Source organism: Egretta garzetta, unplaced genomic scaffold, assembly GCF_000687185.1.
Source record: "Egretta garzetta isolate BGI_Z169 unplaced genomic scaffold, ASM68718v1 scaffold271, whole genome shotgun sequence".
NCBI lineage: Eukaryota > Metazoa > Chordata > Aves > Pelecaniformes > Ardeidae > Egretta > Egretta garzetta.
Window position 1 is genome coordinate 6,488,115 of NW_009258669.1, and position 24,085 is coordinate 6,512,199.

General features: G+C 37.8%; 1 protein-coding gene across 1 annotated transcript in view; it reads left to right on the forward strand.

The window, feature by feature from the left end:
* Window positions 1-200: 200 nt before the first annotated feature.
* Window positions 201-24,085, forward strand: part of MCCC2 (methylcrotonoyl-CoA carboxylase 2) — a 39,179-nt gene continuing 15,294 nt past the window's right edge. Inside the window, exons 1-10 of the mRNA XM_035888462.1 lie at window positions 201-287; window positions 3,708-3,774; window positions 6,807-6,891; window positions 7,142-7,243; window positions 7,819-7,946; window positions 10,453-10,565; window positions 15,279-15,392; window positions 21,874-21,938; window positions 22,880-22,979; window positions 23,899-23,937. Coding sequence (XP_035744355.1) covers window positions 201-287; window positions 3,708-3,774; window positions 6,807-6,891; window positions 7,142-7,243; window positions 7,819-7,946; window positions 10,453-10,565; window positions 15,279-15,392; window positions 21,874-21,938; window positions 22,880-22,979; window positions 23,899-23,937 — 900 coding nt within the window. The remainder of the gene's footprint in view (window positions 288-3,707; window positions 3,775-6,806; window positions 6,892-7,141; window positions 7,244-7,818; window positions 7,947-10,452; window positions 10,566-15,278; window positions 15,393-21,873; window positions 21,939-22,879; window positions 22,980-23,898; window positions 23,938-24,085) is intronic.

Consider the following 24,085-nt stretch of genomic DNA (forward strand, 5'->3'; position numbering starts at 1 on the left):
AGAAACTAAATTTTGGGACAGAAGTTAGGTGACTGAAACTTCTGTGAAATTTCATTAGGTGTGTATGTATACACACATAGAAAGCTGTCACTGGATTTACATTTGTGTGCATGTGTTTTTCAATCTTGAAAGAAAAGCAAGGCTTGGTAAGCTCTGTACAACACATTTTTTACTTTTTTTTTTTTTTTTTTAAAATGTTCATGTATTTTGGCAGCAGTTTCCAATGGAATGTCAAGACAGGAAAAGTTTGCCTAGCTGTGCTAGACAAGCCCACTTGGATACATCTGGTATGTTGTTCAAGCAATAAAATAGCTAATAGTGTTAGTATTTGGTAGACATAATTTACAGAGCGCTGTAAATGCACATAGTGCTTTACAGACACAAAATACTGAGGTCCCTGCTGTGAGGCACTTAACCATCTGAAATAAAAGTAATACAGGCAATAACAGTGTAAACACAAGAAGGCATAACGATACGTGATGAAGGTCTTGCCTTCTTTAGCTAATGTTTGCCTTTCTGGCTGTGAATTCAGCTAGACAGGCTGGCCTTCATAATGTAAACTGTCTTGCAAACCAGACAGGTAAAAATGTAATTTAAAAATGAGTAAGTCTAAATTCTGGAAAATAAAGGAAAATCTATGTAAAGATTCCCAGGATTAGCTCTTGCAGCTGCTCTACTTGTGTGGCAGTAATTCAGTTAGATCGTTCAATAACTGTAGGATTAGTCTGTAGGTTTTGCCTCTTGATTTGCCTCAGGAGCAGCTGAGGGAACTGGGGCTGTTGAGCCTGGAGAAGAGGAGGCTGAGGGGAGACCTTACCGCCCTCTCCAACTGCCTGACAGGAGGGGGTAGTGAGGTGGGGGTCGGCCTCTTCTCCCTGGTAACGGGTGATAGGATGAGAGGAAATGGCCTCAAGTTGTGCCAGGGGCGGTTTAGGTTGGACATTAGGAAAAATTTCTTCACTGAGAGGGTTATCAGACACTGGAATGGGCTGCCCAGGGAAGTGGTTGAGTCCCCATCCCTGGAGGTATTTAAAAGATGGGTAGACGAGGTGCTTAGAGACATGGTTTAGTGGTGGACGGGTATGGTTGGACTTGATGATCTTAAAGGTCTTTTCCAACCAAATGATTCTGTGCTTTAAAGTTTGTAGAAGCCCTCATAGTAACAGCAGAATGTTATAGAACTTAGTGGTGCAAGGGCCAGGTTCCAGAAAGAACTTGCGTCACGTCACTGGCCTTTTTGTCATTAATTAATGAAGAACCCACAAGTGTATGGTAAAACTAGCACATTTCAGTCTGAAAGGAACCTTTTCCATGGGTGTTCAAAACCTAGAATAAGATTTCAATGCATCTTTAATTTTCCTTTGTAAAGTATAATGATGTGTTCTGGTTAAAGACATGAAAGATAAGGATAGGAATTAAGTGAATTTAAGCAACTCAAATATTTGAGTACAATATTTTTCGTAGATTAGCTAAAAAGTCCTTTCACAATTTTTCATGTAGAGTAGCTAAGGTAGCTACAGTGAGTTGTTAATTCAGAATCTAATGAACAAGGCTATGATTGTGATTGCTATGCCCCTTTTAATTTCCTCTGCCATTTTCGGATGCTTTTTTTCCTGTGTTAAAGATGCGTTTTTAAGCTCAGTACTGTGTGCAAAACGTGAGTGTATTTACAGAAAACAGGCTGACTGAACAAGGAGAAATGGGGAAAATACTACTCCATGTCTAATGCTGCGAAATGAGCCAGCTAGGCAAGCTGAACGTTCACACAAAAATAAAATTGCGTATTGTGACAACCACAATAAAATTTGGTGGTGTGATAACTGCAGATTTTTTAAAGTATGGGATTACAATGGCTGTTTTACAGATTTTTTTCACAGGGGAAAAAAGTTAACTTGTAAACAGAATCTTTTGGACAGGATTAAAAGGAGCTTTTGTTTTCTTCAGTGCTGCATGTGGTTGTGTGGCTGCAGTTGTCCATAGTCTAGGAGTGGCAGAGTCAAATTAAGAAGACGTCATTTGTTTTGTTCTTGGTTCTGGGGATGCTGTGACAGTCGTAGAACTGCCAGTAGTTCACAGCAGTGTGATTTCACAGGTTAGGAGGAAGAAAAACAGTTGCAGAGGTAGGTGTTGGAGCTGTGGTTGGGGCAGGTAGAGGGAGAATTAAAAGTATCAAAAGAAATAGACTAAAAGGGGATTAATGTGGTGGACATACTGATACAGCCTTAGAAGGCAGGGAAGAGATGCAAAAGTCTGGTGACCTCCCACGTCCTCCATAGTCAGGGGACTGCAGGGTGGCACCATGCATCAGAGAGATTTCGTTAACTGAGATGGTTTCTTGAGATGCATTAGGTGTTAGCTAGTGATTGGGTGATACAAAATTTGTGGGGGGTTGTGGCCCGTATCGCAGATGGCACCTCGTTAGAACATGAGGAATCCTTCCCAAGCACCAGCAGAGGCACAAGAGTTGGACTTAGTGTTTCAGTATGTCACCTTGATCTTGCTGGATGACCTCAAAGTGCTGACCTTATGTATTAACTGTATACAGGTATACATGTGTGGATAAAATTGCTAAGACCTGTTGTCACCTGATACGTTTTTACCTTTCAGTAGAGTATTTTTAATCTATTTGTAGCAATTACAAAGGAGGAGAAATGGTTCTTTTGAAAGTTGTAGTATGCAGCTAAAACAGTTTGAATGAGAGGTGCCTGTGTACGTGTTTTTATTTTCTTCCTGCTTTGTGTCTTGGTGCCTTTCAGTGGACTAAGACAGCACTGAACAAACTTAACAGCTATGCTGGTTGCTTCTAGGGGAAACCTTAATTCTGAATGTTCAAGTCTGAATATAGAATCACCAGATTGTTTTTTCTGACGAAGTAGACTGTAATATCTTCTAAATGAGAAGTAGACAAGAGAGTGTGGTTTGGGGTTTTGGGGGTTTTTTTGATGCAGCAGTTGTTATGATCCTTTATTGCAGTTACGTTTTCCAAAGAGATAACCTAGCTCTTAATATGTCCAGAAAAAAATCAAATTAAGCTTGACTAATATCTTTTAATTCCTAAGAAACGGTAAAAAAACTGCTGCAATGAGCGCACAGAGTTTTGTATAATGCTGATAAAAATGGTGAGCTCAGTACTGGATCATTCATATTCAAAACTAAGAGTCTGGTTTTCTAAGAGGGATATTGGCAAGAAACCCAGACGTTTTGTTTTTTAAAAGCTTTGGTTTATCTACATTCTACCTAAACAACAGGAATGTAAAAAGTGTTTACCAAATTCTGTTTGGTCTAGGTCATTCATCTTTTGGTACAAGAGAGAGAGCAGCACTTAATTTGAATCCTCGTGATGTTTTTTACAAAATTAGATTAAAAAAGCAAACAAACCTGTAACAAAAAATTAACAAAACCTGAAAAATAGCACTTCAACTCTGTAATGACTAATTCTATTTTTGTTTATTAAATTTGGAACTAGTCTTTCACAATCCTAATGCACTCGAGTTTTTGTGAAGCATGTTTATTAAATGCTTTGGGATGCTCGAGGAAAGCCAATACATAAGTAGAAATGTTATTCCTTTAACAACAATACAGAGCCAGTATTTAATACGGTAAAATGGAGTTTGGAAGAGAAATCTAGTACTTTATGGGTTTGTTTATTAAAAACCAATACTGTCACTCTTGGTTAAACTTAAAATGCTGTTTTGTTCCTCTCGTAGGAAAACTATGAGCGAATGAAAGCACTGGTAACCGAACTTCAAGAGCAAGCAGAAAAAATCAGATTAGGTAAGTATGATAGCCTAGATTTTAGAACACTTTTTTGATTTGGTCCAAAACCCAGTTTTGTTCATTGGATTTTTTTTTTCCCCTAAGGCTGTACTTTCATTAATCAGTTCGTTTAGGTACAACATATTTGCTGGACTATAGTAGTCACGCTGAAATTTTAGCTCATCTGTTTAAATCCAGATTTACCATCTTCTGTCAGTTGAAAATCTTAAAAGGTTTACGTCCAAGCTAACTTCGTTCAAATTCAAGAGTTTTTGTAAGTAACTCAGGCTAGCTAAGAAAAACGTCCATACCATTAGCACTTCTTTGTTTAGCACAGTATCTAGAGTGTTAACACATTTTTTTGTTTGCCAGTTGAATATCAGAGCAATATGCTAGTGCAAGCAAATCCATGAATTACTGGAAACAGACATAAATGAAAGCAGGGCTGATTTAGTCGAACAGAAGATTAATTTAATTGCCAGAGAGGCAAAAAGTAAGCAAGTAAATAGTGAAAACTGAATATTTAGAGTTGGTAAATTTTTAATCAATTAAGATCTTAGTAATCAATGGAATGTATGTTTCTAATGGTAGTATTTTTTTAAATAGATAGGATTATTAATAAAAGGCTGTTACTGATACACTTTCCACTTCACCTGCTTCCTTGCTTCATCCACTGCTGCCTACTTTTATAAGAAACTGGTTTGGCAAATGTGCTTCTGTTCAAGCTGCATGTTGGTCTCTTCATGTGCAAAGAGGATTTTCAAAGACCCTAGCTGTAGTTGCGCTGGCAAACAAAAGCAAATGTGTAATAGTTTGAAAGATTGAAATCTGTGTTTCATCTTCTTGACTTGTAAGACTACCTGAATTAACTGCAGTTGACTATAATTAATGGGGACAATAAAATGAAAATGGTGTCTAAATTATTAACTCTGCTGCCCGAGGTTGAGCATGCGGCTTTAATTCTCCCCTTCTTGTGTCATCACGATACTGTTTTGTCTCTTCATATACTCCTTCTTAATATAAGTCAATTTCTTTTACGGCTTTGGGTCTGAGCACAGCTAAGATTTTGTGCTTAGTGTTTCTTCTTGCTTCCTGCGAAACAAAGTTCCAGTATTTGCTGAGGTGATGCTGAAACCTATGGACCACCTCTGTCTTTTATGAGTGTAGAGACTGTTTAGCAATTTCCTGTGTGGCTCATGAACTAATGATCATGGTCTTCACCGCTGCACGTTTTCCTGTTCTTGCCCATTACATGACAACAGCACAAGAACATGGCCCTCATCTTTTCTCCATCCTGGGGAGCTCTACTGAGGTGTTAATACACCATTTTGAGTGACATCAATGCCTTGCGTGTCATTTAATTATATGAGAATAATTAGGTACTTAAGTTGAATACTTTTAAAGGATAAGTTCAACTTTTTTTTTTCTTTGTAAGCACTGTCTTACAGAGGATGAGCTCTTGTTTGATGTCTTTGTAATAAATGCTTAATTCTTCAACTATTACTTTAGTGGGTGGGGCTTTTGTGAACCCATATCTCATTCTACCGAGTAATCCCCAGCTGTGCAACAGGAAGATGGTCCCTGCCCCAAAGAATTCACAGGCTATGATAAGTTACAACAGATGGATTTGTGATGACAAGTACAAGAAGCAACTGAGATACTTTTAGTCTCTGTGACTGGCAGCAATCATAGCACATCAGCAGTCACAGTGAATTTTTTATAGACATTACTCTAAAGGAGGAATTTAAGAAGAGATTTCAAATTAAATGCCTCCAAGTTTGTTTCATTGTCAGGGACAATGTCTCACAGTCTACAGAATGGAGGCTAGCAGAGGGTAGAGCGAATGTCTTGGTCTTGGAAGAGAAAAGCTCGATAGAATGGCTACAGGGCCTGAAGGGCAAGCATTTACAAATTAATGTGTGGAGAGGTTGAGTACACAGAGATGACAAAAATCACAGGATGGAGAATTTGTTTTTTCAGCATCACTCCGGGTGTGAATGAGAAAGGCAAGAGGGAGGTCAGAGAAAATGTTATAGTTACCATGATGTGGGATGTTGAGAACTTGATGAGAGTATTAGCTCTGTGGGTGGATATGAGAGGTTGTATCTTAAGAAACTTTTACAGGAAGAATTTACAAAATTTAGACTTAGGCTAGATATAGAGACCTAATGAACAGGCTGACTCAGAAATAAATTGTGGGCTTTCTGGCATGCCTAAAACAGGTAGGAAATGATGTGCATAGTGATCAAGGAAGGAGGTAAGAGAAAGGGCTTGAAAGGTAGGCTTAAAAGCTCTGTTTCAGTGGTGCTTAGCTGACAAAGAAATCTTCAAGTCTCAGGAGAAAGTTTAGCAAAACAGCACCTTCTTTATTTTGGACAGGGGAGACAATTTTAGAGTGATGAGGTGGATCAGTGATCTGTCTACATAGACAATGTTTGTATAAGCTATTGTTATAAAGAGGCTGAGGTGTGTCAACAGGTCTTAAGCATTGAATGACATAAAGGTCTAGAGAGCAAAAGGTAGCATTTAGGATGACCTCGAGTAAAGGGTTGAAATGAAGCAAAGGTAAACTTGATATTAAAAGCTGTGTGTCTGAACTCTACTTACAGTTTTGCAGTGATCTAAGGATATGAATCCAGATTGTGTTGGGTTTTTCAAGATTGGATTTGGCAGAGCTATTTCGAACCAATTTTGGGGAACAGTATTTTTTGTAGTTCTCACTGCTGTGCTTTTGTGTGTTTGCGTTTTCAACCCTTCTGTTCATTGCCAGGCAGTGGGGGAAGTTTCATACAACTGCATTTATTGAAGTCTTTACCTCAAGACTAACTGTTAAGAACAAGGGAGGAGGTGGAGTAGATTATGAAAAGCAAGCATTTTTATCAATACCTTAAATCTGCTTGAAGTGAAAACCATTATTTATTAAATTCATTATTAAGGTCCATACTTCAAAAAGTGGGAACTCATCGGTGCTTCCATTCTAAGTTTTAATATAAGTGGTGATTTATTATCTGTGTCCATAGTAAATCTAACAATTTACTATTGTATCACAGGAGGTGGAGAAAAAGCTCGTACGCGTCACACATCAAGAGGAAAGCTGTTACCCAGAGAGAGAATTGACAGGCTTATTGATCCCGGGTAGGTACTTTCTTTTTTTAAAAAACACTTCGGGTTCTCTTTTGCATCTAAGTACTGCAACAGGCTTGTTTTCTCTTTAGTTTCCATAAACACTGGCAAATAACATGGTTGAAATTTTACAGAAGTGTTCTTTGAAATACTAATCTGTTTTTTTAAAAAAAAATTTAAAAAATTTAACCTTTTAAGTGAGAATCAATAGCAAATATAGCAAATTAATTTTTAAAATTATGTTGTATTTGTCATTATTCAGGTCTCCGTTCTTGGAGTTCTCCCAGTTTGCAGGTTATCAGTTGTATGGTAATGAAGAGGTACCGGCAGGAGGCATTATCACAGGCATTGGACGAGTATCTGGGTGAGATATACCAGTGGTCTACATTATTGATGATATGAAAAGGAAGAAGGTATAATTTTGTTTAGTTTCCAGCATTAAGCTATTAGCATTTTTAGTGTTTTGTTTCTGACACCCAAAAAATCAACAAAGTTGGTATCTGAATTTGTTCAGTCTTGGCTAAAGGGAGGGATTTTACATTTATTTTTTTAGCCAGTGTATCCCCTACTAAAGCAGAACACCCACAGTGTTTCTGGTGTCTGATGAAGGAAAGAGATTACTGCATCAGTAAGGCAATTTTCAAAAAAACAGGGTGGTATTCTAGGCTAAGAATTAGTTTTGCTCACTAAAAGTACCTCCAAGACTATTGTTGAAATTCAATATGATGCTGTACAGCATTACTTTAGGGAGTTAAGGGACTGTGAAAAAGGACATCATACTACTGAGGCTGATGTTACAATGTGCATTTGAGGGAACACAGGTGAGGAGGGCTATTTCTGAGCATCAGTGCTTCAAGAGTCCTTGGCATGTTGCAGTTCTTAACCAACAAACACTCACTAGAAATATTTTTCTCTCTCATAAACTTGTTTTATTTTTAGGGTGGAATGCTTGATTGTTGCTAATGATGCAACTGTCAAAGGTGGTACCTATTATCCCATCACTGTTAAGAAACATTTACGTGCTCAAGAAATTGCAATGCAAAATCATCTCCCTTGCCTATATTTGGGTAAGTCCCATTGCAGAAATAACAAATTACTTTTGTTAAGCGCAGCTCAGGATCTCTAGATAAGACACTACTTCTTTAAATAATTATTGTTGAGACTGATGTGTCCCCAGATTTGACTAACAGGGTGTGTATTTTAGACACACATATTCAGCTGTATTTTCCTCAGGACTGTTACCTCCGCAGATTGGTGGCAAATCTTAGCTATCTTCTGCACTGCTGTAGGACTGGGTTCATAGGATACAGATAAAACTATGCCACTGCATCAATTCTTCCTTATTCCCTTCCAACCCTTGCCATTCTGTGATTCCTTTGCCTTCCGTCACGCTTGAGCAATCCATCCTATAGTCTCATCCAGTCTTAATTCAAACTACAATTTTAAAAAAAAGAAGTTACTTTGCATTTTGATGGAGCATGTAGCTGCATGAAAGCACATACCAAAAAAATAAAAAAGTGTCAGGGCCAAAAGTGTCAATAATAGTTTCGACGAACAGATTTTTAGAATTTGGGACGAATTTTACTGAAGCAGAAATTTCATTGTATATTATTTTGCATTTTGCGTTTAGTCTGTCAAATCAGTATTTAGCCAAACCTTCATGTAAGTTTTACTTATGTGTACTTTTATTAAAGATTAATATCAGAGTGCCAGATGTCTTTACTATATTACAGGTAGTATTTTCTTAGCCTGATCTTGTACAAATACAAGAGCTTTCTGCCAGTGTCTGTCTCAATTCCCAATCTAATAACTTTTGAACCCCTTAGCCAATTTCAGCCAGTTTTGACAGATTTAAGAGACTCTGTATTCCTGAGCATCAGAGGAGAAAGACCTTTCTACTATCACCATTTAAAAAAATAGGGCACGTTAGTCATTGTCTGTTCTGCTTGGCTTGGCAGCTTACGTAGCAGTGGAGAGGTATTAATTGGTTTGCCAGTCCAGATGCTTGTACTAGTTAGATAGTCATCAGAAATGTAGGTCCTGGCCAGCATAAGCGTTTGTAATATCTTGCCCTGTTGATAGGCCTAACACACAAAGAATATTGAGAGAAGGATTAGGAGAAATACGAACTTAAAAGTATTGGTGGGGCCGGTACAGGAACAGTGTGGGTGGGGACTTTGTGGGATTGTCATACTGCAATGAAAGGAGTCTTGGAGGCAAGGGGAGAGCTGAATTTTGTCTTAGTCACGGAATACAGAAGAAACTTAACTTTACTGTTTGCAAAACATCAGTATGATATTTTAGTTTGAATTATTAGCATATTCTATCAGTTTAGAAAGGTCTTATTTTTTTGGTGAGTTACCAGTGAGAAATTATGTGTGATTCTACTGTTCTGAGATCTTAAAGAATGAGGAACTGTGGGACATAGATATGCCTTTGAAACAAAAGTTTCTCTTTTTTATTCCACCTTTGAGTTGTATAGTCCCTGTGTATATACTGCTTGTAACTCAAACCTGGTGAATTATTTTACCTTTGCAGTTTCTGTACCTGGGCTTGTTTCAGTTCATTTCAGTTATGCAGTCAAGAGGGTGTGCTTTGTAGGTAGTCAGCACTTTGCTGAGTGTGTAATTTTCATGCCATTTGAACTGCCTTTTCCCTCAGTGGTAGCTGCCTAGGTGTTAATTCTCTGATGTGGACACTCGCTGCCATTTGTCAGTGAGTCAGTCACTGCTGTGGGCCTTTTATTTTGTGTTCAGGGATGGCTCATTTCACATCATTAGTATGTTGACCAGGTTGGGTTTTGTCTAGTTGCCAGAGTTGATGCTGGTTTGGGAGAGTGGTTCTGCAAGGGCAGGGCAAAGAATCATAGTAAAGCTGAATGTAGGACATTACTGGCTGCAGTAATGCAACATGAGAATTTGCCCGTGGCCTGCTACAGGAGCCAGAGTCCTCAGAGATGCTTGGCCTCCATATGCATTTCTTCTAGTCATCTGTCCTTCTTTGGAGTCTTAAGGTATGATGTATTTTCATTATTTGGGAGTGGAGAGGTAGCTACATTTGGAGACCTGTAAGCTGGAGGGCACATCATGAGGCAAGGACACATAATAAGTGAAGGTTCCTAAAGATACTATGAGGTCTTCAGTATGTCTGTATAATCACGGGGTATGAAAGTACACGTGCTATACCTCTTGAATTCAGTGGTGGTTAGTCTCACCCTTTTCTGGAACTTGCAACAGGATTGCAATAGAATAATCAAGTTAAAATTGTACATTGAAAGTGTTTAAATGTTTTGTAATAAGATGAGTTTAGAAGTTTTTATAGGGAGGTACAGTTGCATCTCTAAGCACATCTGAATTTATTTTCCATTTGGGATGGATGTTACTGGGGGGTGATGTTACTATTTTTCTTTTTTTTTTCAGGAAGAATATCATAATATACCTGGATTCATGGAAATACATACAGTGTTAGTGATAGTGATTGCTGTATATTTTAAGTAATGTGCAGATACTTTACCAACAACTTCAGTATATAACACTGTTCAAAGACATGTTAATGTATTTTCATTCGCTGTAGTTGATTCAGGAGGAGCAAATTTACCGCGGCAAGCAGAAGTATTTCCAGATCGAGATCATTTTGGACGTATTTTCTATAATCAAGCAGTCATGTCCTCACAAGGAATTCCACAGGTAATTTGCTTTTAGTTAAGAATGAAATGTACTAATTAGTTTTTAAGCTTGCTGCCTTTATCTGGGTTCAAGGCTTGTAGCCATGCTTTGTTTTTGACAGCGCTGTGTCGTGCTGACCTGATGGCCCAGTCTGGGAATTGGAGGTACTGTAAACACAGTAACTGTCCAGAAAAAGTCATTATAGTTTTGAAGAAGCCATATTCTTTCTTGGCCTTAGTGTTAATGACATGACCTACCTGCTCCTTTCTTGGAGTGGGAGAAAAAGGGACTTGACAGCATGATATGCAGGGCCATGTGAGGAAGCAGTAGGAATTCTCTTGGAACGGTTGATTATTCTGCATCAACACTACAAAGGTGAGGACCCCTTTGATGATGGTTAGTAAATGAGACATACTTTCTACTAACAGGGGTATGTGTGTATTTATATATCCATTTTATACACTGGTGTGCTGTATGATAAAACTGCCCTAACAATGAGGTTATTTTCTAATGTATTAATGATGCATAGAATTACTGTTAGTCACAGTTCCTGGATTTAGAAGTGGGTTTATGTCATGGGTATTTCAGGAGCGCACTGGGGTCAGTTTTTTGACGCAGGTGGCCTGCCTAGGGGACATACACTTCTGGATCTATTACTCATGACGAATGTAGAACTGTTTGAGGATGTGATTGCTGATGGCAGCCTTGGCCACAGTGAAAGTGGAGGGCAGAGTATAAGGTTCATCATATAAGGATGGAGGTGAGGAAGGCAGGTAGCAGGATAAAGGCCCTGGACTTCAGGAGAGTAGTTTGGGGCTTGTTAAGGGAACTGTCAGCAGGGACCTGTGAGAGGCTGCCAGGGAGGGCGGAAGAGTCCATGGTCTTTGAAGATAACCCCCTCCAAATAAAGGAACACTCCAGGAAAGCAGATGACCAGGTTGTTCCTGCAGAGCTGCTGTCTAGTCAGTCAACTCCCAGCCTCTTGATATGGTTGTGTAGCCCTCTCATATACGTTCACAGACCAAAGAATTCAAGCTTGCTTAACTGTTCTTCCTACAGAAAGTGTTCCATACCTTTGATAGTCCTAGTTTATCTCTTGTAAACCTTTTCCCATGTCTCATACCTTTTTAGAGATGAAGGAGCCAGACTGCACTAGTCAATGTGTCAACTAACGATGGAGAGATATATATATATAAAAAAAATAGCATAATGATATACACTGTTCTCTTTTCTATTCCTTTGCTAGTACTCCCTAACATCTTTGATTTTTCTGACTGCTGAGCAGTGAGCTGGCATTTTCACTGAACGATCTTAATTTCAAGAGCCTGCTCCTAGGCATAGTTGTCAGTTCAATGCCTATCACTTTATATTGGCTGGCTGAAAGAAGGTGAAGGAAATTTTAAGAGTATTCCACCTGAGAAGAAAAATTGTTTTAGAACATTATTAGGCTTAGAAATAGGTGTTGGAACCTCAAGCAGCGTAAATGTTTAGCTAACTTGCTGTTTCATCTGAGTCCTGTCATGGAAGTATTTCACCACTGTATTATTTATTTGACTATTGAACTCATCATTAATGTAAAGTGGAAGTAGGACTTTATTTTCTTTATTCTTACCAATATCTGTCATTGAGAGGTATGGTTGGCCTGGAACCATTTTTAGTTACTTTCTGTGAGAAGATGTGCTTGTTTGAATCTCCTAGTCCAAAAGGAGGAGGAAGAAACTAATACTTCCTTCCAGTGTGAAGCAGATGGACTGCTCAAGGATACAGTATTCCATCTGTCTCCTCCTTACACGGCAAACCCTGGCTTTGCATGGTTTCTGGAAAAACTACATTTGTTAGTTACCTGGATGCCTTTTTGGCACATTTTGGAAGCAAGTCAAACTTCAAATCTTCAACCATCTTTTTCTCTACCAAAGAATCATAAAATCCATTGCTTCCAGAGAAATCAGAGGCTGAAGATTCCATCAATACACCAAATTTCTTTAGAAAGTCTGACATAATTTAACTTCTGCAAGTTCTTTCCACAAATAAAAGTGAAGTAACTGTAGCTATTAGCTAGGTCTCCAGAGGAAAAGCACTGTTTAATTAGAATAAAAATACTTAAGAAAAAGACAGTTTATGAGCTGGCCATCCTGCAGAGTCACTGATAGGTGTATGTTGCACTTTAGATTTATATGTGTGAATAACATTGGTCCCAGCACTTTTGTGGAACAGCAAGTGTCAAAGGAGACAATCACAGGGCTGTTTTGGTGAATTATGTTTTTAGGAGAAGTTTTGGTAAACCTTATTTTTGCTAGAAACTCTAATCATTAACTGGTACAGGAATAATGATTTTTACATGTTAGGTCAAAGATGGGTATGTGAACCCAGTTTGCAAGGATGAAGTTAGGCACGACCTTTCTAGAAATGCCTGGCCCTAAAGTCATGCTGGTGTTTTCCGCAATATCTTGAAACAACTTTAACACACTTGCAAAGTTCCTTGTAAAGTTGAATTTGTTTTTATTTCAATTACCATACAATGTTGCATTAAGAGTAGCATTGTAGTTCTACACAATAAAAACTAAGTGCAGGAAAGATTTGCTTTTTAGTAAAACACATTTCTGTTTGGTATGACACTGCTAAAAGTTTAACTTTCTTAAAATATTTATAGAAGATTGGGAAAAATGTTTTAATGAAGTGCTTCCTTCATTTAAAGGATGCAGTATGGGTGTATTTTGTTTGGGAGATGCTTCTATTCTTTGTTTCATTTCAGAAAGGCACTATTAACATCTGTAAATCTGCTACTGATTCTGTGCTAACAGATTGTGGTAGCTAGAATCATCTTCCCTGTCTGAGAGGCTGTTTCATTAGGAAGTTGTGTTTGGAAATGCTGCTCCCTCTGATTTCCATTCTGGTTAATTCTTCTGACACAGGAGTCTGGATGTTGTTAGATTTTTACCTGCTGTTCTTTGTTGTGGCCTGCCTGAAGGTCTGTTTCATCAGTTCATCAGGCCTCCTCAATTTTCCCCTTAAAGTGCTTGCTTTTGTTTCTTTTTTTTCCCCCACTTGCCTATGGTGCTTTTAATTTCCCCCTCCACTTCTACCTGTGACTAATTTATTATACTCCTACTGCAGCCTTAAATTGCGTTGATGTCTGTGTGGCTGTGAATCAGAAAGCTGTGATTAGCTTCTCATTAGCTGCTTCCTAAGCTCTCTCACACTCATATGCTGCATAGATACAATGGAGTGCTGATCAGCAGCTATGAAATACTGTATGTGCATTCAGAACTGTTGATTTTATTGCAATAAATAATTTTCTATGTAGTAATTTAAACAATAAAGTCAGGAAGTAGCACATTGGTTGGGAATTTGAGGTTGCGCTATTTGACAAGTAGATTTTGATTTTTCCAAGGTGTACATGTTCCAATTTATGTATTGGAAAAAGTAACACCTGAGTTAAAGGTTAAATGCAGGCACATTTTTCATCATGAGCATGGTAAAATTAAGAGTAGGAAAAAACCACAAATCCTAGGAAAAAAGTGAAATTAAATTTTTCCCCAGGTTTGTCCCATTTCTAGAGGGTTATGTTATCTTTGTATTTACCTGGAGGTATTTCTTAAATGCACAACAGAAATACGGCAGATTAATCATGTGACTCTGAATACAGTTTAAGATACTGAAAACTGTTTTGTGGAAAAAGCTGTTTGATTTGATGATAGCAGGTTGACTTTGTTCATCTACTCATGCTTTAGATACACATAATGTGATGTAGAATTTTTATTTCTGTATGCTGTTTTCTTCTAAGAGCAAACATGAAATTATGATTTAACACTGAACACTACTTGATGTCACTTTAGAAATATTTCCAAACAAAGTTAATAGGAAATAACATTATTTTGTGTTTTAATTGGGGGGGTGGTGTTTATGGTTGTGAAAGAAAGCATTAGATTAGACAATTACGCTCTTATTGTCTGCCTTTTCCATATGAGTATTCCATTTTTTTCTGCTTTACAAGCTGTTTTGAAAGGGAGGAGCGAGGAGCTCCCCTGAAGGAGAAGTTACGTGACAAACTTCACTTTCATGATCATACAGTGCTAACAGTATTCATCATGTCTGGGGTCAAGTCAGTTTTGCAAAGTGTCACCAATATCTTCCTGCTAGAAAATGTTCATTGGGTAGATGTTAATCTCAAAATTAGGAATAAGGATGAATCGGTGATTATTTGTGCTAAAGACTGTAATGAGGTATTCCACACGCCTTGAAGAGGCAGCGTTAATTAGTTGATCCATTGAAGAACTGCAGTTACATACAAGTATATATCAGGAATTTTCTTCAAAGGATGTTAACATTGGTGAAATTATGCCAATAAGCAACAACTGAAGCTCTGACTTAAGCGTAAATACCAGGACCAACCTCTAGGTTTCAACCTTTTACCATTCATTGGTAAAAACAAATTTCATGGTAGAACATGCACCCCTTCAAAACTTTCACATGTCGGTCATGGTACTTCATACATGAATTTTCCTGCCGGGTGGCCTGAAGATTAAGAGACTGTTGAAAACCAGAGAGATTCCCTCTTCTTTTGAAGCAAAGCTAAAACATAAATAAAAAGTTTGCTTAGTTAGGAAAAATAATCTTGCAGTGCTGTCCAAGGACCAATATTAAAATCAGTACAATATATAATAGTAGTGTGTGCATTTGCTGTTTTTAAGGGTCATACAATTCATTAACTTGTGGTTTTTGTTTCCCCATTAGATAGCAGTAGTAATGGGATCCTGTACAGCAGGAGGAGCATACGTACCTGCGATGGCTGATGAAAGTATTATTGTTGGCAAACAGGGAACGATATTCTTGGGAGGGCCACCACTGGTAAGGATACAGAAATTTCTAGTAACATAGCCCGAAAAAAATTTGTGCTGCTGACAACTGTATAGCTTAAGCTATTGAGACTTTTCTTTGTGAGGTATTCCCAGATATTCTGAGGATTAGTTTGCATTTTTAAGTATATCTGAAAGTCTATATCCTAAATTAAATCTTTTCTATCTGGTAGAGGTGTGTATATAAATCAGACTTTGTTAAGGTGTTTTTATAGACTGCTTTTAGATTGCCATGCACATTTCAAATTACAAAAAAAGCTTTCCATATTCAATTATGTAGTCTCTAGGTTTGACTTGAAATTAAAAAAAAAAGAGAAGCATGTATATTATATATCAGAGTCAAGATCAGAAAACTTCAGAAACAGGACTGATCTGCTGTATTTATGTCAGTCTGCAGACAAAGGAGATGCACTTATGATGGAGTTTTCATCATTTCCTTACCTTCTAAGTAAGAAAGTTGTTTCTAAGGAAACTGACCTGAAGAACTCCTGTGAATTAAAACTTCCTTTATTGTGGAACTCACAGTGGAATTGGTGACTGTGCAAAATATTGCAGCATAAGACAGCTTTAAAATTATAGTAGCTTGGCTCCAACAGGAAGGGGAGTGCTTGAGTGAGGTTTATTTTTTTTAAAACAGCTGTACCAGTGTATGTTCTAGTGTAGGCTCAGTTCTATACCGATACAAATAATAATCTTTGCTAACAAAGATTATTTTACTTAACACAAGCTTTATGAGAAGAAAGGAATTTCCAGTAGTAAATGTTAATGTTTGTGCTAGAGCTAACACTACGACATCACCCAGCACAACTATTCTAGTCTCAATGAAGTCTGACTGGGTGAGCTTGCTTTTTTGAAATAGTCAACTATTTGTCTCATTGAACAAACTGGTCTAAGGCGGCACATTGGCTCTGTTTTGGTTATAGACTTTTGGGAACTTACAGGCATGCTTCCTGTCACAAAGCCAAGTCACAAAGCAAATTAAATTACTCTCAAAAGTCTTTCCAACTTGAGCAGGCCTAAATGGAGAAATCAATTTGTAACAGCATTGTTAATGAAGATACTTCTCCACTCAATTCCTGTAGTAACAGAGAAGGGGAGTCTGCTGGAAGTCGCTTCTTTCCACCACTTCCCAGGATACTGGGAAGATGTAGCAGGGCCAGCAACCTGTGGGAAGCCAACCACTGACAGATTTTTTTTGTTGACTGGTTCCTAAGGCATGACTGTGTTACTTTTCCGTAAAAGCATGAAGAACTCAGCTGTGATGTCATTTAGTGTTAACTTGTATAGCACTGCTCTCATTTCCGCAGTATGTTTTTGAGTTTCATTCTTTTCCTTTACTTTAGGGTGGTTTTTCCTCACTGTGTCATCTTGATGCCTAAAGTGGATTTTGCATTTTATACCCTTTTTTTCTTCCATAGTTCAATGTATATTTTAAATCTTGTACAGCTTAACAAAAAAGTTTAATTACTGTTCCAGAACATCTTAAAGAAATTCAGAATGTCACTGGCATATCGAAAGCACTGGAGGGGACACACACCTATAAGTACAAGAATACTTTGTTGTATACCATAATAAAATAATGCATTTAGCTTGAGGTATTTTATTATTTCAATGGAGGCTTTCCAAGTTGACAAGAAGAACCAAGTAATCAGCAAAAACAGATGAAGTAATTAATAGCAACTGTGTCGTTTAACACTAACTTTTTTATTGCTCATTAGAATTTAGAGTTCTAGAATTTCTTTGTTGGAATTTCTTTGGCAGTAATTGTTTCAAACATCTTACTAGATCTCTGTTCCTTCTTATCTTGTACCAGTGTATTTCAGCTTGTTTATAGGTGAACAAAGACAAATCCTTCAAAATTAAGTAATTTTCGTTAAATTTGTCACTGTAATTTAGATATTAGGATTTTCATGGTGAAAAGTGGCATAAATATGAATGAGGATATTAGTTGAGGATATTATTAGTTCAGTGAGTAACATGGGGTGATTCATACATCTTTTTATTTGGATAAGGAAATTAGTATGATGAAAGAGATGAACTTTTACATCAGACTGTTATTAGCTTGGTTATTGTGTTACAAACAACCGCCCTGGTTGCAGGAACACCTGAGCTAAGTACAAACCCTTCCTAGGTCCAGCATGGTTCATTAGTTTAGAGCCAGTGGCATATAAAGGGGCAGTCCTGCTGCTGGGGCTTGCTCAGGTTCAGAGTAATTTGTTGCAGAAGCTCAGCTAGTAAATCCGAAAGACCTGAGCAAACTCAGCTTTTCTGATATGGCATTTCCATTGGCGAGAGTGCTGGGGAGGTGCTGTGCACTTCGAGTGATTATGCTTGGAGCTATGTTAGAGCTGGAAAGGTTCATCAGACCCTGGGAGACCCCTTGGGGGCACTGTGTAATGTGTCCTGGAGAGCTTAATCGAAGCCAGTTTCTTTCAAGCTCCAGCATTAAGCAGGTAGAAAACCAGATGGCTAATACCCAGTACTACCCAGGAAGCTGGCTAGGAAGCTGAAAAAAAGGGAAACAGACTCTGTTGTTCTAAGAGGATGGTAATCGTTTAACATCGCAAGGAAATTTAGGTCATACACGTGTATCGCTGAGATGTACTGCAAGAGACTTTTACCAGGATAGGCAGCTGAAAAAGCGTGGCCTGTGTCAGGTCTCAATGGGAAGACTTGGCTAGGCAAGTCTGTGACTGCAAGGATGTTGTGAGGTTAGAAAGGATGAAAACTTCACCACTTCCAGAGGAAGTTTTCACAACTATCCTCCAATTTAATTTGTTCCTTGGCGACCTGCAGATGTAATGGTCCTTATCTTTGTGCGTATAGATCAAACTTCAATTTCACTACCTGTCAGTTTTTTTGTTTGGTAGGGCTTTTCATATTCTCACTGAAAATATTTTGCTTGCCTTTCTCTAAGCATCAAAATTACTTCAAACTCCCACAGAAACATCCGTTCCATGTTGTAGCAGATACTGTAGCCGTTATTGTATACTCTGTTCCCCATATGGAGAAACTTGGACTGGATTTTATCACTCACCTGCCTAAACCAAAACATCTTAAGGAAGTGAAAGAAAATCCCTCATGTGTGTTATAATTAGTCTTGGAACGTGTACGCTAAAAGAAGGTGAATTGCAGGGGCAGTCCAAAATCTAAAGTACAAGTTTCCTTGGCATTCTTTTTAGAAAGGTGAGGAGTAACGACTTCAGAACAGATAGATCTCAATAGTAAGAGAAGTGTCACAGTAGTAGTAATATTTAGGGCCATTCTTCTGCACTCCCCTAAGCTGAGGAATCTATATCCTCACCCTTGGCAATACTGCTTGGTGTAGCTCAGGATGCCATGTTGACCTGTAGCCTTCTCCATCCCATTCCAGAAACTTCTGCTTCTTCTTTCACCAGGGAAAATTTGCTAATTTCTGTGCTGAGCAGTGAAGTAAAAGTGAAAAAAGGATACGTTTGTCCAATTTGTGTACATTTATGTGCTGGGGACTCCTACACATCAGCCTCATCTATTGTGTGAAACATTTGATCTAAAATTTGTGTTCAGTTCTCCTGATGATTGCTAGCCGAAGTAGCTTGAACAAGGATTTTTTGAAAATTCCCACATATCATGTCAAGGCTCTATTTGCAGTCTGTTAGAATTTAATGAACTTTAAGAAGGTTAGTACTATTTAAGCTACGTTTCATAGAATGCTCTATTGCACTGCAGTACCTAGGAAGGTGATGGAACAAATAATTCTGGAAGCTATTTCAAAAAACACTACAGACAAAAAGGTGGCTGCGAGTAGTCAGCATGGATTTACAATGGGGAAATCAGGCCTGACCAAACTTACAGCCCTCTGTGCTGAGATGACTGGCTCAGTGGAAGAAGAGACAGCAGTGGATGTTGTTTATATTAACTTTGACAAGGCTTTTGACACTGTCTTCTGTAAAAACGTCAACAAACTGATGAACTGCAGACTGGGTAAATGGGCAGTGAGGTGGTCTGAGAACTGGCTGAACTGCTGGGCTCAAGCTGCAGGTCAGTCACTAGCGGTGTACCCCAGAGGTCAGCAGCGGGACCAGTGCTGTTTAACATCTTCATTGATGACCTGGCCAGTGGTCCAAAGTTCACCATTAGCAAATTTGCAAATGATAAACTTATGAGTGGTTAACAGAGCAGATGATTATGCTGCCTTTCAGAGGGACCTCAACAGGCTGGAGAAAGGGGCTGAACGGAACCTTTTGAAGTTAAACACAGCAGGCAAATGCTCCTCGGAAGGAATAATCCTGGGCACCAGGACAGGCTGGGGACCAACCAGTTGGGAAGATGCTTGGCAGAAAAGACACAGTTGGTGGACACCATGTTGAACATGAGCCAAGCAGTGTGCCCTTGCAGCAAAGGCAGCCAGCAGCATCCTGGGCATGCATTAGGGAGAGTGTTTCCAGCAGGCCAAGGGTTGTCATCCTTCCCATCTACTCAGCGTTTGTAAGACATGTTTGGGGTGGTACGTCCAGCTCTGGGCTCTCCAGACTACGACAGACATGGACATACTTGAGTGAGTCAGTGAAGGTCCATGAAGATCATGAAGGGATCGGAGCATCTGTGATATGAGGGGAGGCTGAGAGAGCTGGAACCCTTCAGCCTGGTGAAGAGATGGCTCAGGGGGAATCTATCCATGTGAAGGAATACCTTGCGGGAGGGAGTAAAGATAGTAGAGCCAGACTTCTCCTTGGTGCCCATTGACAGGTCAGGAGGCTACAGGGCACAAACTGAAACACAGGAAATTCTATTTGGATGTAAGAAAACAATTTTACTGCAAGGGTGGTCATGCTGAACTAAGTCGTCCAGAGAGGTTGTGGAGTCTCCATCCTTGGAGATATTCAAAACTCAGCTGTACATGGTCATGAGCAATCTCCTCTGGTTCACCCTGCTTTGAGCAGGGGAGTCAGACTAAACGGTCTCCCAGGGTGGCTGACAGACTCCACAACTCTGATTCCGTTATTTGGAGAAGGAAAACTTCACCACTGTGGAAGAGAAAAAAAGCCATTTTTTTAAAGTTTATTAAAATGAGTGTCTAGATTTCTGCGCTAATAGAAATCAGTGCTCTATTCAGATTTGATCAAAGTTCTGCGGTAATCACAGAATCACCATATGCTGTAACTGCATACTGTGTCAGATGCATAAAGAGAGATGTATCGAATTATTTTGTAGAATCATGGAATAGAATCACAGAATCATTTAGATTAGAATAGCCCCTTAAGATCATCAAGTCCAACCATTAACCTAGCACTACCAAGTCCACCACTTCTCTGGGCAGCCTATTCTGGTGCTTGATAACCCTTTTGGTGAAGAAATTTTTCCTTATTTCTCCTAAAAGTACAGTTTGTTGTGTAATGAAGACTCAAGTTAATTATGTCTCTGACAGAAACTTTTCATTAATTAGTACCAGAATGTCACACCTTCATGGGTAGCCATTCAAATTTAAAAGCAAAAATCCTACTAGTGAAGAAATATCTGTACTTAATTTTACAAACTTAACACTTTGGAAGTGTGTGATATATTTAGTGTGATTCATTTTTAGGCATGAAACTTGGAAACTGAAATATGTTTTGGAAGTGATGATAGCTTTCTCTTCCCTTGCCTCTTACGCTACCTTGTACTTGCTGTGTGTGATGAATAATGGTTTCACCAGCTTGCAAGGAATCCTTTTCAAAGCAGTTATGGTAGAGTGGAAATGCATCAAGAAGTTGTTTTTTACCATGCAGTAAATGATACTGCTGTGTTTTGAGAAGGAGTTCACTCATTCTTGAATTATCCTGTCAGGTCTAAGATTTGACAGATATAGAATTTAGATTGTGCATTACAGGTAATTTTATGGAGATATCATACTTGATCCAAACATTTTTATGCCATTAATATGCATTTTTTAGGAAAATGATTCCTACTAAATTATTGTGTGTTGAATGGAAAATTTAGAAAATAAAAACTGCTAATGATTGTTTTATGGTTAATATTTAAATAAATTAAAGTTCACAGAAGAAGAGTTTGTGTGGAGAAAGCAAAGTTGAAGAATGCAAAGTTTTAATTGAGGTATTGTGGTTTAATTGAGGTTTGAAACATTGTGGGAAAGTATCACATTTGAAATCATTTGTTAAGCTCTAAAAAAATTTTAGTGAAAATGCATGCTCATAACCTAAAGGATGTATAAGTATACTCACACTAACAATGGACACAGCAGTAAATACAACAGTAAGTGGAGAATCTTTCTCAATAAAAACTACGTATTAATGGTAGAATAAGGATACATATCAGAGAAATTAATTTTGGCAAGATTCTGTGTTGTCACATTTTAAATGCTCTGAGGGCAAGTGAGGAAATACTAATAAAGAAGCATTTTGCAAAGGTCTCTTCTATTGCTATAACTAAGCCAGTATAAATATTAATGCAAGACAAGCATCAACTCTGAAGTAATTTTCCTTTACTTGTGGTAGGTTAAAGCAGCAACAGGTGAAGAGGTATCAGCAGAGGATCTTGGAGGGGCAGATCTTCACTGCAGGTTTAAAGAAATATTTTCCCAGTTAATTTCTTTCATCCTTTAGACTTTAGTAGGGTGTATTTTATTTTATTTTTAATTTATATTTAGATCATTTTAAAACTCTATTTAGATTTTGAAAATTAAGATTTTCCTTATCTGGTGCTGGTGAATCATTTTATTGTTAGCATAGTTACTTTATGTTACTCTAGTTAGGATCTTGTTTCCTTCATTTACTACTTTAAAATATGTATGTGTCTAATGTACTGCAGCATCATGCCTGATATGAAGGACTTTCCTATACTGTTTAACACTGAGTGTTAATAGAATAATACAGATTCAGAAAGGTAATATATTTTTGTAGATTGTGTTTTTCTTACTGTCAGTTAGAACTAACTATAAACAAAATAAACATAGCTTGTGTTTTTTGTAAGAAAATATTTGTTATCAAAACAAAGAATTTGATGCACTTTCTAGTTTTAAATGAAAGAAATAGTAAAATTAGGTATTACTGTAGAATAAGTTAAGTACTACTGTACAATAAATAAATGCTTAATTTTTACTTGAATTTATTGAAGTGAATGGAGAATTATTTTTAAGGGCATCTCATAACATATCTGTAAACTTACGTTTTCTTTCAAATTTTAAATAAATTTCAAATAAATACTAATTCCCATTTGAACAATGTTTGTCATCTTGAAATTGTCATTTAGATTTTTTACTTTCTAGAGTTGCTGTTTTACGTCATGTCTGGTAAGTTGAATGTACTGTTTCAAAGAAAAGTTCAGGCATGAGTTTTATTTTTAAAGTAATTTCAAAACAAAACGTGGAGAGCTGTGTTGTAGTGTCTGTATCTTAAAGATACATACAAAACTTTTAAAGTCTTAAAGGTTTTTTAAACCTCAAATTTTCATTGTCAGATTTTTTTTTTAAGCCTTCATATTGCTATTGTTATTTATATACAGAAAATCCGGTGTAACAGATCATTATGCTTTGGATGACGATCATGCACTTCATCTAGCAAGGAAAGTTGTAAGAAGTTTAAATCTCCAAAAGAAAGTAGATGTAAGTGTACAGAATCTGAAACACTGCATTGTTTAAATTAGGAATGCTATTCTTTGCCTGACTTGCATGACCCATTTTTTGTCTCTGACTTTAGACGCTTTGAAAATGGAAGTTATGGTTCTTGTCCTTAAAGATTTCTATAATGTTTCTGTTTTACATGCAAGAGTGAAGCAACTACAACAGTGCTTCAGAATCACAGAATTGTGCTTTAAGATTAACCCAGACTTGCAGGGTGCTTAATTTAATTTTAAGCCCACATGATCATTCCCCTGGATTTAAAATTGGATACCTGCTAAAGCATCTTTTTGAATAAACATTTTGTATTATATTAATGAAAGGTATAAAACTGAGGGGATAGACCTAAGTGATGTCATTGTATTGATTTAAAAATTACTTGTAGAAAACAGGATGGATAGCACATGGCGGAGGAATTGCCTTCACTTATTTTGGCAGATGTGAGAGGGTGTATTGAAGATTAAAGCTCAGCAGCTGAAGGAAGGCAAGACGTTGTATTCAGTTGCTTGGCAAAAATCTTCATCATTTTTTTAGAATACTACCTGCCTAATTGGGCACAGGGGGAAAGCAAGCAAACAGGAGGACATGCTTCATTTTTGATAACATGAAAGAAGTGGAGCATGTATGGAGGTATATGCAGGAGTAGAAACAAAGGTAACAGTAAGTGAGAAAGCATTACCAACCTTCAGTTTAAGAAACTTGATCTTTATGCAAGGTGAGGACAAGCCAGTAGAGAGGCAGTTTGATGTGGCTGGGGGGGGGAAGGAGGCAGTTTGATGTGGCTGGTGAAGAGAAGAGTGTGCTCAAAGCAGTTGGCACATGAATAGTTGTTTATTTTTTTTTAAGTCATAATGTGGACTAATAATTACTTTGTTGTGTAAATTGTTTTGTTAAATTGCTACAGGTGACTATAGAACCATCAGAAGAGGCTTTGATGTGGCTGGTGAAGAGAAGAGTGTGCTCAAAGCAGTTGGCACATGAATAGTTGTTTATTTTTTTTTAAGTCATAATGTGGACTAATAATTACTTTGTTGTGTAAATTGTTTTGTTAAATTGCTACAGGTGACTATAGAACCATCAGAAGAGGCTTT